The sequence below is a fragment of the Microtus ochrogaster genome, unplaced genomic scaffold, assembly GCF_000317375.1.
Source record: "Microtus ochrogaster isolate Prairie Vole_2 unplaced genomic scaffold, MicOch1.0 UNK6, whole genome shotgun sequence".
Classification (NCBI taxonomy): domain Eukaryota; kingdom Metazoa; phylum Chordata; class Mammalia; order Rodentia; family Cricetidae; genus Microtus; species Microtus ochrogaster.
Genome location: NW_004949104.1, coordinates 8,820,451 through 8,838,288, shown reverse-complemented (window position 1 = coordinate 8,838,288; position 17,838 = coordinate 8,820,451). Strand labels below are relative to the sequence as shown.

Sequence of the window (17,838 nt, the reverse complement as noted above, 5' to 3'; positions counted from 1 at the left end):
TTTGCATGTTTATAGTTCCCTCCCTTTACACACTTGATTGAAAGAAAGAGGATTATGTAGTGTTGGTATTACAAGACATTTTTAGGTCATGTTGTATTTTAAATTCTTGAAAAATGTATATGATAAATTTATATTGGAATAATTATTAATTACATGGTATTACATCACCCCAATGAAGAGATTAAAATTGCACACTTGCATGACAAAGACCTGTGAAGGAATTGATGTGATTTAAGTGTTTTGTAACTTCATTTTTTGTTCCCTTAGTAGAGCAAATTCTTATTTTTTTCGCCTTCACTGGTAACAGCTTTTATGGGAGCCCACATCAGTCAAGTTGGACTTGAATTCAGCCGCCCTGTACTGCACTTAGAATGATGTAATACCCCAAGATGTCTGCTGCAGGTGGTGCATCATCGTATACACTAAGTGACATTTCTATCACAATCATTTTATGGAAGATGTGTGATAATCTGTTTTTACTGGTATTAATAAACACATACAATGAAGAAAACAGATAACAAATTTTAAGACCAAGGTAAGATACCCAATCAAGGCCATTTAATCAATCACATTCATCTCATAATAGAAACACATTCATATCCTAAAGATTAATCTGAAGTTCAAGTTGAGGAGAAGGCCCCCCAGTTGAGGCTGTCCCAGGACAGAACTGTGACAATGGCACCATATTGAAGAGTTAATGCTCATTTTTTCTCTCTAATTCATAACTTACTGAATTTTTATGGAAAAATGTCAGCATCTGTTCACCATCAATAAGAAAGAATAAACAGGACACATTAAGGGGTCCTTCGTCAACTATTTTCATGGCCAATGAGATGTATTCAGTATTGTAGATAGTAAACCAGTTTCCCACATAAAAGGCAGGAGGAGTTTTGATTCTGTCCTTTTTTACTTGACAGTTTTACTATGACACTAGACACAGTAGATTTTTAGGGGAAAATGCCATTCACAGTATCATTGTGAACCATTCAACTAATGATCCAGTCACTGATATCTAGAAGACACCATAATCAGGATATTTACAACAATCACATCATCAGTTGCTTTTGTAGAACATCAGCATCATGTTTTAAATGTTGTGGTCCTGGATGCCCAGCTGGGGCATACTCAGTGCCCGCATGTTTGCATGGGAAGAAAGGCTCCAATTGTCCTCAGCTCAAGAAGCAGAGCTTGTGCTGTGCACAGGTGTGTGTCCGGTGACCAGGCCGTTCCACACAAGACACCTCAGTATTGGACCTGTGATGAAAGTTTTTGAGAAAAAATTTTGTTCCAAACCATTAAATAATGTAACGCATGTAAAACACATAGAGTGCCTGGCACCTTGCAAGGACTCAGTGGTTCACTATTGTGACAGTAATGGTTATTACAATAAAAATAATAAACTCACCACCATTCCATTTTTATCCAAAAGTATAAATTTTTCTTTGGCATGAAAAATGATCCTCTTGACTGCATCATGCATGTGTGGATAAAATAAATCCAGAAGTAGCAGAATCCTAGCTCTATTTGTGTGACACAGTAGGGTGTTGGACTGTGAGGTTGTGGTCTACTAGGTCACTCAGCTGGCTCTGCTCAAATGTAATGAGAGACATGACCTCAGAGAATATCTAATGTGAGCATTTTAAGTTGTACTGTTCTTAAAGGACATGAAAGATCTCAGGTAAATTAATTTTTTTAAATAATATAAATCACAAAAGTGTGAAGAAATATAATGATGTAGAAATGGCCCTGGTTCAAGAAATGATTTCTCAAAAGACACTACTGAAAGGTCTTGGACAGAAATGAAGGGATTTCATTTGAAATTAGAGCATGATGAATTTCAGGTGGGTTCCCAGGATGCTAGTATGCCTGTATTCTAGTATTCCTGCTAGATACAATAGGAATCAGCCACAAGACAGTCACTTTGCTGTGTAGTGGGGAAATGAGAACTTCACAACTAATGGTGATGTCCGCAACGTGGCTCAGTTAGTACCTTCTGAGTTTAGAGAGTATGAGGGGAACAAGAGTGGCGGTCACGGAATATTCTTCAACTAGGGAAGACGTAGCCAGCCCACGTGGGGATGGGTCGGAGCAGGATCCTCAGGATTCTGTAGTGAGTGCAGAGTAGTTGTCCTCCATGTAGGATTTTCCTGCCCCAATAACCAGCATTAGTCTTACAGTAAATAAGCAGAGTTCCATGTCAGCTCTTGACTGACCTTTCCTAGAAGAGATGAGTAGGAAAGAGGTGACTCTTAAACAAGTGTTTATCAAGAAGCAATAGCCTGTCTGCTAAGAGTACAAAAATTATGTAATAAATTCATCATGCTACAAATTTAACATGGAATTCCTTCATTTTCTTTAAAAATGTTAAAAAAGCAATGCTACCTCTCTAGCCTTAGATTTTTTGAACTGCCCAGTGTTGAGTTTTGCTTCTGCCATACAGAGAATTATTACCATTTGATCCTATTTGGCTTCCTTCAAACCATTGTTTGTATACTATGTTTGCCTGGCAAGGGGAGGTAGCTCTCTGATTCGAAAGAGGTGAAGACTTGGGTGAATGTATAAAGGTTTGGATTGTAGCTGTTGTAACAGTGCAAGTTGACTGTTAAACAGAACAGCACACCAGGGAGTACACGTGCTGGATAGAGGCCTGTGCCCAGCAGCCCAGTCCTTCAGGTGCTCCTCAATCAGCCCCTCTGCTCCAGATGGACTTCTACCTCCCTGGCAGCTTTTCCTCAAATGAAAAGTGAATGTTGTCCTTTAGTCACGATGCCTTTAAGTGTAGTTGTAGCTCAAAACTTTATTATTCATATCTATTTACATCTGTGTTTCCCAACACAAAACAACTCTGATATTTTTTAAGATGTCCTGAAAACCAACAAGAAATGTAAGCATGACAAGGAAGTAAAATATCATAGGATCTAAGAGAAAAGGGTTCCTGCTCCATGCATGAGAGCATCCATTCTACCCACTGCCTCTGAAGAGGTACAGAACAACCTGATTCTGGCATGGGGTGGGGAGCTTCTAAACTTGATCTCTCAGCCAAGATATATCTGATTCTGGGTTTACTTGAGATAGTTCACACAAAAGCACCAGAAAACTTAAAATAGTGTTCTCTGGTGCTGGAAGGCAGATGAGGGACAGGGCCTTTTCATTAGTGGTAGGACATGTCACAAGAAAAATACGAAAAAAACAAGAAAACCTCACCTGGCAACATGCACTCATGCCATGGTTGTGTTTGGAGCCTGTGGGCTGGCTAGATGAAATAGGTTACTAGTTCCCATTAAGGGTCTGTAACACAAATACAGAAATGCTATATAAAGAAGGAAATAAAAACATAAGTAAACATCTCATTTCTCAAACAAAAATTGGTGACTGTGTTTATATAAAATTTAAATGATTAAAGAATGCTCCTGAGAAAAGGTTTCTTATCCTGGAGTGATGGCCAGAACTCAATTTTGTTCTGTCTATATCCTTCAGCATTGGTGTGTATTCTATATAAGCTCCTAGCTCACTCAGCCCACTTGAGTGTAATGAGGAACCCCAAGTGAGTGGTTCTTTGTTGCTTTATGTGGGCCTGAGATGCCCCATGAAATCATGGCTCCCTTCTTTAGGAAATGTTTATCCGGTGGCAGGTAAACCATAGGGTCATTAATACTTAGTAAGTTTGCTTTGTTTCTCTGTCACTGATTCTAAAGTACCATATGTCTTATATACATTCAAACATGTAGGTTGCTGATCTACCTTGATCCCTGCTGTTCAGGTGGACTTCTGTTAGGGACCCCAAGGACCCTTTGGATTGCTAAATGTGCAGCACCTTATTATCAGTAAATCCATTATCCCAGTTTTGGAAAAATTAATTACCAAGGACTGCTTTTTATCTTTGAGTTAATAAAATCCAAATTATCTTTTACTAGAGAAAAGGGCTTTTTCTAACATGCTTTCAGAGCTTTTATTGCTTCTTACTGATATTTTAGAAAGCTTTTTGGGTTTCGCTTTTGTTTTAAGAAACATCAATTTCTGTATATCTTAGCATTTTTGGTGATTGAAATTGACTTTGTTCCTTTTAGGTACTGTTTATTGTTAGATTATTAGAATTTTTTTTCACTAATTTTCATGTCAGTGATGAAAAATGGTTATCCTAATACACAGAAAAGTATGTTTGCATTTGTCCGTGTACAAGAAGGGTAAGAGACATGCTCTCTTGGGCTTACTAGCAAGGGTGTCTTTCCAGGAACCTGACATTTTTGTCAGACCTGTGTGTACATCCATATTTATAATTTCTTTCTATTCCATGTAGTTGTTCAGCTTTTAACATATAACTTTGGCAGTAGTTTTAACTTGCTAGCATTCCAGGGGTATTCTGCTTTTAAAAACAAGTGGGATCAGGTGAAGTCCTAGTCTTGATACAGGGACATTTTACCAGTCATGTGAGCTAAGAAAGCAGGTAGACTACTGGTTCTTGTTCTCAAGCCTTCCAGGTGAGGACACATGGCTTGTTGCTGCAGCTGACTGGACCAGGCACCTGTACAGTCAATAGAACATTTAGAGATCATGTAAGGGTAAGGACTGGCCTTTATGGGAGCAGTAGCTGTGCAGCTGACTGGCCACTACTCTCATGTAGTCTTTGCTGCCCTCTTAGGCTAACTATATAGAAACTGGCATAGAATAGATGAATATGAAGCACAATGACTTTCTGTGGACTAAAGAGTTTTTTGGTTTTGAATTTCTTTTTTCTTTTTCTTTTTCTCTCTTTCATGTTCTCAGTAACTCATACCTGACTTTAAGGAGCAACTAGGAGAATTCTAGTCTGTATTAACTTTAATTAAAAAAAATATTTTGGATTCTAGGATTTTAGAATGGTTGACTTAATTTAAAATTGTCTTAATTCCACTCTTAATATTTCACTGTGATGTTAACTGGAAGCCCTGCTTGAGATCAGTCTTTTAATTTTAGATCGTTATATCTGCTGAGCACAGGATTCTTACCATTTGTAAATCTAAAAGTCTGTGAACGCACTTCTACGCTTCTTCCTTTATGAAATCATAACTTAAACATGAAAATAATGTTGGTTATAGAAATATTTATTGTTCAAGGTCTGTAATTGTGTTTTAAAATGATGTAGTATTCAACTTGTGAAGGGAATTGTTTTGTCAAAAAAATTAAAAACTCAATGTACATCAGCCCACGGAAGGGCAGGGGTCTACTTTGTGGCCATAGTGGATAAACCCCAGTTGCACTCATTGAGCTTTTCTGGTGGCCACATAGCTCCTGGCAGTGGGTTGGAAGATGTCTACTGGGTCACATGATGTTTGGTAATGCCATCTTGAAAGTCCCTGTAATAGATGAAGGAGATGACATTTCCTGTTTGTGAAGGAATGTGTGTCTAAGGAAGGTAGGCAACTCAGTACTGTCACTTACTGAGTAGAGAGTGGAGAAAGTATTTTCAAACTCAAGAAAACTTTGGAAAGTCAGGAACTAAGCTACTTGGAAATATGTGCCACAAGCATGACCTTAGTGGACACAGGAAACCACAGGAAAGAAAATTCTTGACAGTCTGTGTCCCATCAGTCACCTCATTTTTCTTTTTTCAAATACATTCTGTTGGATACTGAATAGATCATAGATGTCGTAGACTGAGATCTGGGACTGTGTTGGGACCATTCAGGTGATATGTTACTTCCACAAATGGCATCTCCAAGTAAGCTGTCACCTGGTACACATGGAGGTGGAGCCTGCAGCTGGAGTGAGGAGCACACTTGGCTCTACTTGCAGGTGCTTTGCTGAGCAGAGAGCTGAGGGACCCTCTTGACTGGGTAGGGGTTTCGTCCATTTATGGGGGAGGATGTGGTGGGTGAAGGTGGACCTTCTACAATCTGTCATGGACTGTGATATTGTAAGGTCTATATTCTGTATGTGGATAACAGACCCAATCAGGAAACGAGCCTTATGTGTGTCATTAACATTTATATTTCCATTCAAAATATGTATTCAGTGTTTATTTCCGCAAACAGACTTTGTTAATTTAGGAAATATCTCCAAGTGGAAACGTGCTAACTTTCTGTAAATCTTAAATAAAAGGTGCTGTTCCTTCCTCTGACCCAGGACTGGTTTGTGTTTTCTGTCTTTCTTTCCATTCCTTTCTCTTTATAGTTTTTAAGTTTGTTTTATTCACATTAAGGGAAGAAGTGGGTTGGTGAATGGAGCATGGGCTCTCTTCCATGGATGCTATTCTAAACATCCTTTGGGTCTCAGTTCCTTCATCAGTCAGGTGGGTCAGCCTTGTGTGGCTATGGGAGCTGCACTCTGAGCCAGGGCAAGCTATGTGACTACTGATTCCTAAGGACCTGGGCTTCCCTAGTACTCACTTCAGTCTCAGAAGTGCTCAGATCCCCACCTGTGATCCCCATATCTGATGGACATACTAATTTGGAGTTTAAGCTCAGAGTATTTTAAATGACCTCTTTCTGGATGTTGATGTTAAAGAAGTGGCAGGTGAGCTGATGGGAGAGGAACTGGCAGTGGGCCCTGTAGTTCCAGCTAGTCAACCTCCTGGTGACAGACTTCATGATGTGACACTAATCTGGTGTTCTTAATGCTATTTCCATCTTCCTGCACAAGGTGAGAAAATTGAGTTGAAAGGCCTTTTTTCCCCCCCATGACATCCTTGTTGCTAGATGTGTCTAGTGAGACTAGAACAGGTGATCACACAAAGCCTATCCCTTGTTCCAGTGAACCATCAGAGCCACAGGAGTCATTGTTAATTTATTACAAGTTAACATTGAGTTCAAATCTGAAAATGCCTTTTTTTCCCCCCTCTCTCATTGCTCCCAATAATATCAATGATATAATCTGGTAAAAGCTCATCAGTAAACCTGCATAATCTGGGCCAGAGTCCCTGGTGAGGTTGTTTGGTTTGGTTGTTTTTTGGTTTGTTTGTTTTGGTTTTTTAATCTTTTTTTGTCTTGGGTTTTTCTTTGTTTTTGTTTTTGTTTTGTTTTTCAACAGGGTTTCTCTGTGTAGCCCTGGCTGTCAATGGAACTTGCTTTTTAGAGCAGGCTGGCCTCAAACTCACAGAGATCTGCATGCCTCTGACTTGAGTGCTGGAATTAAAGGTGTGTGCCACCAATGCCCGGCTTGTTTTTAGTTTTTAGTGTGGCCTAAATATAATTTCTAGCTTTGTGTTAGCTGGCAAAATAGCAAGCCTATAACATAATTACTTGTGATTATTGAGGTAAACAAGAAATGTAGTTAATAGTTTTTTGCTTTGTTTTATCTCCAAAATTCAATGTTCAACACTAAGATCAGTTAACCCCCCCCTCCCAACTTAAGCACTTGAATTTGATAGACAAAAGGGTTTTCTGTTTACCTATTTTAACATTTATGGCTAGTACTTGTTAAGCAAGGACAGGATGCTCCATGCAGCAAGGGTGATGTTGTAACTGGATACTAATCTCTGTTCAGTGGAGGAAACCCGGTAAAATAGGTGCTTTTCCTCTGTACACTGCATTTCTCCTCAGTCTTTTCATTAGACTCCAGTGTTAACAAGACAGGCAGAAGTTGTTTGTTGCCTTCTCTGTGGGAGAGGAGCAGATGAGCTGTGACTAGTTAGTAGTGAGAGGATAGACAAGGCTCTCAGGCTGTAGTGCAAGTCAGTGACTCTCCTGAGTCTCGAATCAGTTCCGGGGGAGCACCATGCTTCTGGAAGAGCACAGTGTCCTCAGCAGAGTTAGAAACAGCTTCTGTGAAGTCTTTTTGTGACTTCACTTTTTTTTTTCTTTTCCTTTTCTTTCTTTTTTAGTTCATGTTGTATTTGGGTCTGAACACATTGGGTAGGAAACTGAAAAGAGTATATTGATTCCAGAGCTCATCTCAGTTTACTTAGCAAAGATAATTGGATTTTTATAAGTTGCTTTACTTAAAGGAATATGTCTTATATACATATGTACATTAAATATTGAGTAGAATAAGGTCCACTTCTGAGTTTACTTTGTGCTACAAAAAAAAAAAAAAGCTTTTTGCAAGTTTTATTACTTCCAAGCCAGTGATATATCTATACCACATCACTGGGCAGTAGGGCTGGAAGTGGGCCGTGTCCAAAGGATGTGGCCACCTGTTTTCTGTGGCTAGTGAACTGTCGTCAACCTCCTTCATCTCCAGGTCTCAGACAGCCCAGGAGATGAGCCTTCAGAGTCTCCGTATGAAAGTGCAGATGAAACACAGACTGAAGCATCCGTCTCGTCTAAAAAGTCGGAAAAAGGAGTAGCTGCTAAAAAGGAATACGTGTGTCAGGTGAGGGCTAGGCGGTGTCTGATGTGTTGATGAGGGCTTCTCCTGAAGTCACAGAAGATGAGAGTGAGTTTCCAGCATCCTCTTTTCCTCCAGACCTCTCTTCTGCCCCATTACTACTCACAGGTAGATACCTCTTTGGAAGGGCTAGACCACTAGCAGAATTCTGGTATTAAGTTGCCTAAGTTAACATTATTCGTTCTCAGGTGGGATGTTTCATGTACAGCTCCAGTATACATATGGGAGCTTGAATAGTTCTTGGGAATGTATGCTGTAAGAAATAAGGTGCTAGGGTGATGTGGTGCCCTTGCTGCTTTCTTAGTTCACTGGGAGACCAGTCATGGGCTGGGGTTACGGTGTGACTAGACCCATATCCCCAACAGTGATACTGCCTGGGTCAGTGTCCTACATGGGCTGGATGCTGGGTTGGTGATCTTAATAAAGCTGCTCACCTTTCTGTGCCTTAGTCGCTGCGCCATTCTGAGTTGTGGTCAGTGCTACTATCCATGTGAGACTGCTGATTTGTCCACCGTTGCAAAATGGCTGACAGCTCCATTGCTGCCATCTGTGGAAGGATGGCTGGTTTATGGTGAAAATGCCGTGGGTTTTGGGTTTTTGACATTCACATCTAATCTAAAACACCCTGAATGCATACTTCATGATTTTGATCTTTTGTTTCTTTAGCCCTTGCTGAGGGACTAACATCTTTGTGTAACTTGGCTGTAGTCTATAATCCTGCTAGGCATTTCACTGTACAGATACTTATGTTCATTTGCATGCCAGAGATGGAGTCAAATTGCCCCACGTGGTGAGGAGAGTCCTGAAAGGGCTCTGACTAGGTGTAGGTTCATGCCACCCTCTGTTCCCCACAGTTGTGTGAGAAGACAGGCAGCCTCTTGTTGTGTGAGGGCCCCTGTTGTGGAGCATTCCACCTAGCCTGCCTTGGACTTTCCCGAAGACCAGAAGGAAGATTCACCTGCACTGAATGTGCCTCAGGTAAGTTCCATTTTCTGAAGCTGGGGATTGTGTGTGGAGGTTGGTTCTGTTTGTCCCTTTTTTATGTGCTTCCTCAAGTTGTGTATGAGACATTTAGCAGAGAACAAGTTCCACACATACTGACTCAAAGGTTGTATGCTTCTAAGTTCTTCCATTGTACTGTGGGCTTTACTATTTGAATGACAGTATCACTGGGCAAATAGTTCAGGATACAGCGACTGGTAGAGTGAGGGAATAAAAGGCTGTGTACTTTTCCAAACCCTTCCTGTGGGGCTAGCGTACACCTTGCTCTATAGGCGACATTTATGGAGCTTGGCACTTCCAGACAAACAGTTCTGCCTAACTAGTAGTCAGCTATAGAACACTGGTACTTATAGAATGCTCAGTCCAGCCGGGCGGTGGTGGTGCACGCCTTTAATCCCAGCACTTGGGAGGCAGAGGCAGGCGGATCTCTGTGAGTTTCGAGACCAGCCTGGTCTTACAGAGCTAGTTCCAGGACAGGCTCCAAAATCACAGAGAAACCCTGTCTCGAAAAACCAAAAAAAAAAAAGAAAAAAGAAAAAAAAAAGAATGCTCAGTCCATTACAAAGACTAGATGTCATTTGTAGCTTCATTTTCAACAGCGAGAACTTAACTGGGGGGCTAGTGCTTCTGCTCTACCACCACTCTAGTGCCTCAGGATTCGGCCGACAGTCTCAGATCATAGCGGTCCCTGCTCCCTACTAACTAGACCCAAGAAGGGTCAAGCCGCCCAGATAGCCCAACAGCAGTAGAACACTTTAGATGTCAGTCTTCTCCAGCCAGAGCAAGCCTTTGCTGCACTGGTGAGTGGGCCTGGAAGCTGGAGATTTGACGACAGCAAACTCAAATGACTAGGCTTTTTTCTGAAGAAGGCTTAGTCAGCAACACAGGCTGCTCCAGAAAAGTTGCTTAGTTATAGTTGCTCAGAACTGCAATATAACTCTTGTTATCTGCACCTTCCTCTTACCCCTTTCTTTAACCACTTGTTAGGGATTCACTCATGCTTCGTGTGTAAAGAAAGCAAGATGGAGGTGAAGCGCTGTGTGGTAACTCAGTGTGGAAAATTTTACCATGAAGCTTGTGTAAAAAAGTACCCTCTCACTGTGTTTGAGAGCCGAGGCTTTCGCTGCCCTCTCCACAGCTGTGTGAGCTGCCACGCCTCAAACCCTTCAAATCCACGGCCATCAAAAGGTACAGATAGATGTGATGGGTCCTTACAACTTGGGTTTACTCGCAGTGTGTAGGTGTTCTGAAGGTGGGACCATTGATGCTAGACAAGTGTCACCCAGAGGTTATGAACTCTAATGGTCTTCATTATCTCCTGTTATGAGTCAAACGTTTTCTTTTGTTCTTGTAACATAAGACTTGCCCCCATTCTATTCTTTCTATATCAGTTAGAACTTTCAGATTCTTGATTCTCAACAAAGAATACTACCTGAGTTGTCTCTGGATTCTCTTTGCTTCTTTTTAAAGGCACTTTTATATATAAGGGAAACTTCTATTTGTAATACAAGAGGTAGAGCCGTGGGCCTAACATACCAGTCAAGTGCTTTACCTCTGAGCTTCATTCCCAACTGGGAAATATTTTAAAATCAGATTACATGTGTGGAAGATAAGGGTAGCTGTGTGGGGTTGGAGAGGGCAGGTGCTGTGTCCTTTTTGTTACAGGGCTTCACTGGTAGGAATATATATATATATGAGGGGGGAGAACTCGCAACATTTAGGAACACTATGCTATCAACATCTACTAGGAAGAGACTCTCACAAATCCCAAATGATAGCAGCTCTGGTTAAGAATTGCTGGTTGATTGGCCATGCTTTGGTGGTGCATGACTTTAATCCCAGCATTAAAGTCAACAATATTTGTAGTCCTCAGGGTGCTTATTTCCTTTAGGTAAAATGATGCGATGTATCCGCTGCCCTGTTGCCTATCATGGAGGGGATGCCTGTCTGGCAGCAGGATGTTCAGTGATTGCTTCTAACAACATCATCTGCACAGCCCATTTCACTGCTCGGAAGGGGAAGCGACACCACACCCACGTCAATGTGAGTTGGTGCTTCGTGTGCTCCAAAGGTAAGGATGGGTTCTGTTGTGTGTGTTGCTGCACACACAGCTCTGCTGGTACCAGAGGCATCACCTTGGCCCTTTAAACTAAGTGGATCCCATAGACACAGGAGACGACTTTGGTAAAACAATGCTTTTGGGTGTTGACTTATGGATTGACGTTCTGACACTCCTGCTTCCATCAGGTTTGTGCCAGTTACAGGCTGAGAGAGAGGGCCTAGACTGACTGGTGAGACAAGCTCAGGCTGGCCTGTTCTCTTGTAGGGGGAAGTCTTCTGTGTTGTGAGGCCTGCCCAGCAGCCTTTCATCCTGATTGCCTGAATATTGATATGCCTGATGGCAGCTGGTTCTGTAATGACTGCCGGGCTGGGAAGAAGCTACACTTTCAAGACATCATTTGGGTCAAACTTGGAAACTACAGGTATGAAATAAAATTCTGTGCTTTTGTGTCTGTATTTATTTAAATGTTTTTGTTTTACTTTACTAAGTATTGAAAATTTTGTCACTCTGAAGAATCTGTGAATCTTGTTTTTAATAAATAGGTGGTGGCCCGCAGAAGTTTGTCATCCCAAAAATGTTCCCCCAAATATTCAGAAAATGAAGCACGAGATTGGAGAATTCCCTGTATTTTTCTTTGGGTCTAAAGATTATTACTGGACGCATCAGGCACGGGTATTCCCATACATGGAGGGGGACCGGGGCAGCCGCTACCAGGGAGTCAGAGGGATTGGAAGAGTCTTCAAGAATGGTATGGAGATTTCCCAGTGGCGTGTAGATGGCATTCTTATACGCTTGTTAATCCTAATTTCTGTTCTTTTGAAATTTGATCTCTTTAAAAATTCCTAGACTAAACATTCTATCTCTACTTCTGTATTAGAAAAAAGGAAGTTTGCAGTCTGATGTGTCTCTTGATGTATGCTTATGCTATTTAAAAACTTTCACAATATTAGCTTATAATTAATTTCATTAAAATGAAATAAGGCTTTTTTGCCAGACAGTAGTGTTAATCCCAGAACTTGGGAGGCAGAGGCAGGAGGTGAAATCGAGGCCAGCCTGGTCTATAGAGTGTGTTCTCGGACAGCCAGGGCTACACAGAAAAACAGTGTCTTGGAAAAACCATAAATAAATAAATGAATGAATGAATGAAAGCTTTTTTAAAGATATACTATGTTTAGAACTGATTATAAATATTTCCCATAACTGGCCTTTTGTATGGCAGCTCTGGAGATGATTTCCCATGATTGGAACCTTAAGTTCCAGCTCTCTTTCTAATTCTTCAGTAGACACAGTTGTACCTTGGGTACCTTACACAGTGGTAGGGTGAGCAGACCAACCAGAATGCTGTATCTGATTCCACAGTCTAGGAGATAGTGCCAAAAGTGTAGTTAAGTTAGAGAATGACTGGGGCAGGAAGGAGATAGTAGAGAGAAGTGTGATGTTGCATAGTAAGATTCAACATTTTCTCTAGATGCATAGTGGTGTGGACAGTAGGAAAAACTTCAAGTGCTTACATGATTTATGCAGGGAGAACTAAAGCTTTGTCCCTGCTTGTTGTAAGGAGGCTGCTTGTTTGTTTCCCAGCTGCCCAGACTCCGGAAATAATCACACAGAAACCATATTATTTAAATCACTGCTTGGCCCATTAACTCTAGCTTCTTATTGCTTTTATATCAATTTAACCCATCTCCATTAATCTGTGCATCACCACGAGGTCATGCCCTACCAGCAAAGTTTCAGCACTAGCAACTCCATGGCTTCTCCCTGTCTCTGCCTCCTTTCTGCATTCAGTTTAGTTTTCTCTGCCTTACTGTTCTACCCTATCAGGCCAAGCCATTTTCTTTATTCATTAACTAGTAAAAGCAACACATAGATGGAAGGACCTCCACACCATTTCCCCTTTTCGGTTTAAATAAAAGGGAAGGTTTTAACTTTAATATAGTAAAATTACATATAACAAAATAGGTATCAAGCAAGAATTATGGTTACAATATTTATACCTACCTTTATCTTCTGTCATAACTAAGGAAAACTTTAATTATAACTATATATTCTTCAACTCCATCAAAGACTCCAGAAGGATATAATATTACCTAAGTAAACAAGAAGTGCATTGTAAGCAATTGCCAAAACTCTAGAATTGACAGAGACTTCTTGCTGCCTGGACAGTCACCCAAAGTTCTTCTGTATCATTGAAACATCCATCTTCAGCCTACAGGCCCATAGTATCCTGCAGACTTTCCCATGAAGCAGGAAATTCCGAAGATAGTTCCACCTATATTGGCAGTTTGTCAGTCACATTTTTCTGTGTCCTGCAGAATGTCTAGCAGACTCTTTTATGAAGCAGGAACCCCAAAGGATAGCCTCATCTTTAGACAAGGTCAGCAGTCATTTTTCTGTGGGTCCTGCATGTCCAGTTCATACAGCTTAGGATCAAGCAGTCCAGGCAAGAGCAATTTTTGGCCCAAATGGCTAGCAAAATCTATAAGGAGCCTCTTCGATGCCCATGTTACTCTTGAAGTAATTGGTGCTACTGGGAGCAGTTGTGTCTCATTGTCATGAAAAGTCCTAAGTTATTAAAACATTTAAATGCCATATTCTGAAGGTCTCTGAAAGAATTGAATTATATTTATATAACTTAAATATATCTCTATATATATAAAAAACCTAACATGACTACAAGCTTGACTATTTTAAATGATTATTAACCTATATTTCTTTTTTTTTTTAAATATTTATTTATTTATTTAGTATACAATGTTCTGTCTGTATGCCTACAGGCCAGAAGAGGGCGCCAGACCTCATTACAGATGGTTGTGAGCCACCATGTGGTTGCTGGGAATTGAACTCAGGACCTTTGGAAGAGCAGGCAATGCTCTTAACCACTGAGCCATCTCTCCAGCCCCTAACCTATATTTCTTAATTATACATTACATTTTTTTTTTTTTAATTTGCGAGACAGAGTTTCTCTGTAGCTTTGGAGCCTGTCCTGGAACTAGCTCTTGAAGACCAGACTGGCCTCAAACTCACAGAGATCCGCCTGCCACTGCCTTTCGAGTGCTGGGATTAAAGGCGAGTGCCACCACCACACAGCTATACATTACATTTTTAAATGAGCTGCACAAACACAATACCTTCTTAATCAAGAACAGAAATATATATACAACAAAATTGATCTTAAGTTTGTATCAATAAATTAAGATCCATACCAATGCAAAGTATTCATCTCTATATCATATCCCCCTTTAAATGTAAACAAACATTTACAAACAATATTTGGGAATTTGGGCATAGTTCTTTCCAAACTGCTTCCTGCTTTTTGTCGGGCGAAGTAATTTTTGGAGGTGTTCATGGCGACCTTTTGAGAGGGTCTTAGTCCATCAAACCACATTAGTTTGGAAGGATTCCACAGGTTGTCGTCCTCTGTGGAAACAAAAGAAGAACCTATTTTCCAAAGCCACAAATCCTTAGACCTGAATTTTGAAGTCAACTTACCTTTAGAGTATATATGCTGGTTTAGTTTAACAGTCTGTACAATGAAATGTCTCTCTGTACTTAGCTCATTCATAGTCAAGATATTCAAAGCAAACACAGTAGTATAAATAATCCAGACTCTGAATTTTCCATATGTAACTTATTTTTTTACTCCTTTTACTTTATGATTGTCTGTATTGTGTCTCTTTAAAGACTTTGTTTTATTTATTTTTTAAATAATTTACTTTCCCAACCCTCTGTACTCCTTTTCTTCTCTCTCCCAAGACTATGTACATTTATTCAACACTGTGACCCATTTAGAAGTCTTTTTTTTTTAATCTGGATTTGTCTTTATTGCATATCTGTAATCCTTTTCTGATCAGAAGTGCTTCTTAAAATGCTAAGCCCTTCTTATGAACTTAAGCAGCGGCATTGCTAGGGGAAATAGGGCCCTGCCTGCTTGCCCCACCAGTCCAACATGGCCGAAGTCTGTTCACTGCCTCTGAAATTGCAGGGTGTGATCCGTCCTCACCACCTCAACTCTGATAACCATTTAGCCCATGCTGCCACCAAGTAATTTGCAGCATGCTGCCCAGAAATCCCATTTAAATGCTCAGCCTCCAGAAAGAGCCAGAGTTCTCATGCTGGCAGCATGGCCCAGAAAGCTGCCATTTCAAAACCACTTAGCTTTTTTTCTGCTACTGTTGAATCAGCAAAACCTCTCTTAAAGGAACCATGGCGTTAAGCCGTGCTAAACTCTGTTTTTTCTGTGTGTGTGTGTCTTAAATTACTTTTTAAGGTTTTTTTAGGTTTTTCATGGATTTAGTCAACCACAATGGGATTTGCTATGGTAGATGAAAATGTATGCCTTAGGAGCTGTTGCCTCCTTGCTGCTGAGAGTTTAGCAGATATCAAGCAACAGCAGCCTGTCCTCTTTCCTTGATGCCTCAACATTCGGGGGCTTCAAGAGGACTGAGTAAGAATGGATAGCTTATTAGCCCGGCAGTGGTGGTGCACACTTTTAATTCCAGCACTTGGGAGGCAGATGCAGGCAGATCTCTGTGAGTCTGAGGCCAGCCTGTTTGTTCTACAAAGCAAGCTCCAGGACAGCTAGGGCTGTTACACAGAGAAATCCGTGTGTAAACACACACACACACACACACACACACTCCCAGATAGCTATCAAAAGATAACTTGAAAATCATCAGAAAGGAGAGATTCTGGTAGAGATTGGGAACCCAATGAGTTTGATATGGTACCAAGTGATGAAGGTGGGACCCTAGGCTCCTGACTCCTGATACTGACCTGCTATTAAGTCATGCCTGCTAATGACTGACTAGCAGCTGCCAGCTCAGCTCAGCCACTGACCTGGCCTCACAGTGACATTGACAATTTGCAGATTGGGTATTGATATGGCCTCTGTTGATCTGAACTTCTTCTCAGAGACCTTTTACTTTAAAAGGAATAAAAGTCCACTTTTATTTTTTTTTATTTGTACAGTATGTTCAAAGCACTGATACTGTTGCCTTATCCTTAGAATTCAGTACAGAGAGTGGGTAGTGCTTGATAGAAACTCAGCTGCTAGGCTTTGTGCAGAGCTGACATAAATCAGCTCCTAGTGTTTAGTCACTGGGGATGCAGGCATCTGTCTGCCTTTTACAGTGTTTCATAGCCCTTAGTTTCAGGGAAACTTGGAACTCCTTAAAAATATATTTACTGAAATATATTTCTCATATTCTGTTGGCTTTTTTAGCACTGCAAGAAGCTGAAGCTCGTTTTAATGAAATCAAACTTCAGCGGGAAGCCCGAGAAACACAGGAGAGTGAGAGAAAACCTCCACCATACAAGCATATCAAGGTGATGGGCATGTCAGGATTATGTGTACATGTGTGTGTCTTCCTTCTCAACGAAGTGGTTTTGATGTGGCTCCTGGGCTACAGATTTTTCAGTCCCAGGTTATGGTCATTAAGAGGTCTGTCAGAAACTATCTTTGTGGGCCCAGTCATGATTATCAGAATGCATGTTTAGGGTGAGCCCTTGAAGGCACAGTATGAGTGTGCAGGGATCCAAGGACTCTATTTACAAAGTAGAGTCAAGACAACTTGTTTTTTCTTATAGGTGAATAAGCCGTATGGTAAAGTCCAGATCTATACAGCTGACATTTCTGAAATCCCAAAGTGCAACTGTAAGCCCACAGATGAGAACCCTTGTGGCTCTGATTCAGAATGTCTAAACAGGATGCTGATGTTTGAGTGCCACCCGCAGGTGTGTCCTGCAGGTGAATACTGCCAGAACCAGTGTTTCACTAAGCGCCAGTACCCTGAGACCAAGATCATCAAGACAGATGGCAAAGGGTGGGGCCTGGTTGCCAAAAGGGACATCAGAAAGGTATGCCATATGTCCCCCTGCTTTTTATACTGTGTAGTGATTCTTAAGTGTATGTTTGTGTGTTCAGTGGATTGTGTGTAGATATGCATGTGCCCTGATATGCATGTAGAGACCAGATGACAAGTTTCGGGAGTCAGGTCTTTCCTTCCATGTGGGTCCCAGGGACTGAACTCAGGTCCTCAGACTTGGTGGCAAAGTACTTTTACCCACTTCATCATCTCACTAGCTCTCTCTTCCCCACTTGTAAGAATTAATGGCTCACCTTATTCCCTCCCCTCTTCCTCCCTCTCTCCCTTCTTCCATTTTGGAGGCACACCTTTAATCCCAGCACTCAAGAGGTAGAGGCAGGCAGGCACCTGTGAGTTCAAGGTCAGCCTCGGCTACAAAACAAGTTGTAAGACAGCCAGGACTTCACAGAAACCCTGTCTCTAAAAACAAAACAAAAACAAAAATTAAAAAAGATCGCTGGGATGCACTCTTCCCCAGCCTTATTCCTTGGTTGCCTCAGCTGTTGCTTTATGTAGACTTGCTGTGGAGCCTGCCTGTCAAGTTCTTCACAACCTCTTTCCTATTAGAAACCTGCATGTAATTTACTACTTAAATATACAGTG

General features: G+C 41.1%; 1 protein-coding gene across 5 annotated transcripts in view; it reads left to right on the top strand.

Annotated features, from left to right (window-relative positions):
* Nsd2 (nuclear receptor binding SET domain protein 2) overlaps positions 1-17,838 on the top strand; it is a 69,785-nt gene that overhangs the window by 43,263 nt on the left and 8,684 nt on the right. For 4 of the 5 annotated variants that reach the window (XM_013353369.2, XM_013353367.2, XM_026788739.1 and 1 more), the window contains 8 exons: positions 8,158-8,289; positions 9,159-9,282; positions 10,294-10,494; positions 11,198-11,377; positions 11,633-11,789; positions 11,911-12,116; positions 16,593-16,696; positions 16,958-17,227. In XM_013353369.2, the coding sequence (XP_013208823.1) occupies positions 8,158-8,289; positions 9,159-9,282; positions 10,294-10,494; positions 11,198-11,377; positions 11,633-11,789; positions 11,911-12,116; positions 16,593-16,696; positions 16,958-17,227 (1,374 nt within the window). Of the gene's footprint in view, positions 1-307; positions 6,098-8,157; positions 8,290-9,158; positions 9,283-10,293; positions 10,495-11,197; positions 11,378-11,632; positions 11,790-11,910; positions 12,117-16,592; positions 16,697-16,957; positions 17,228-17,838 lie in introns of those variants that run through there. The other variant, XM_013353370.2, reaches the window with a different exon arrangement.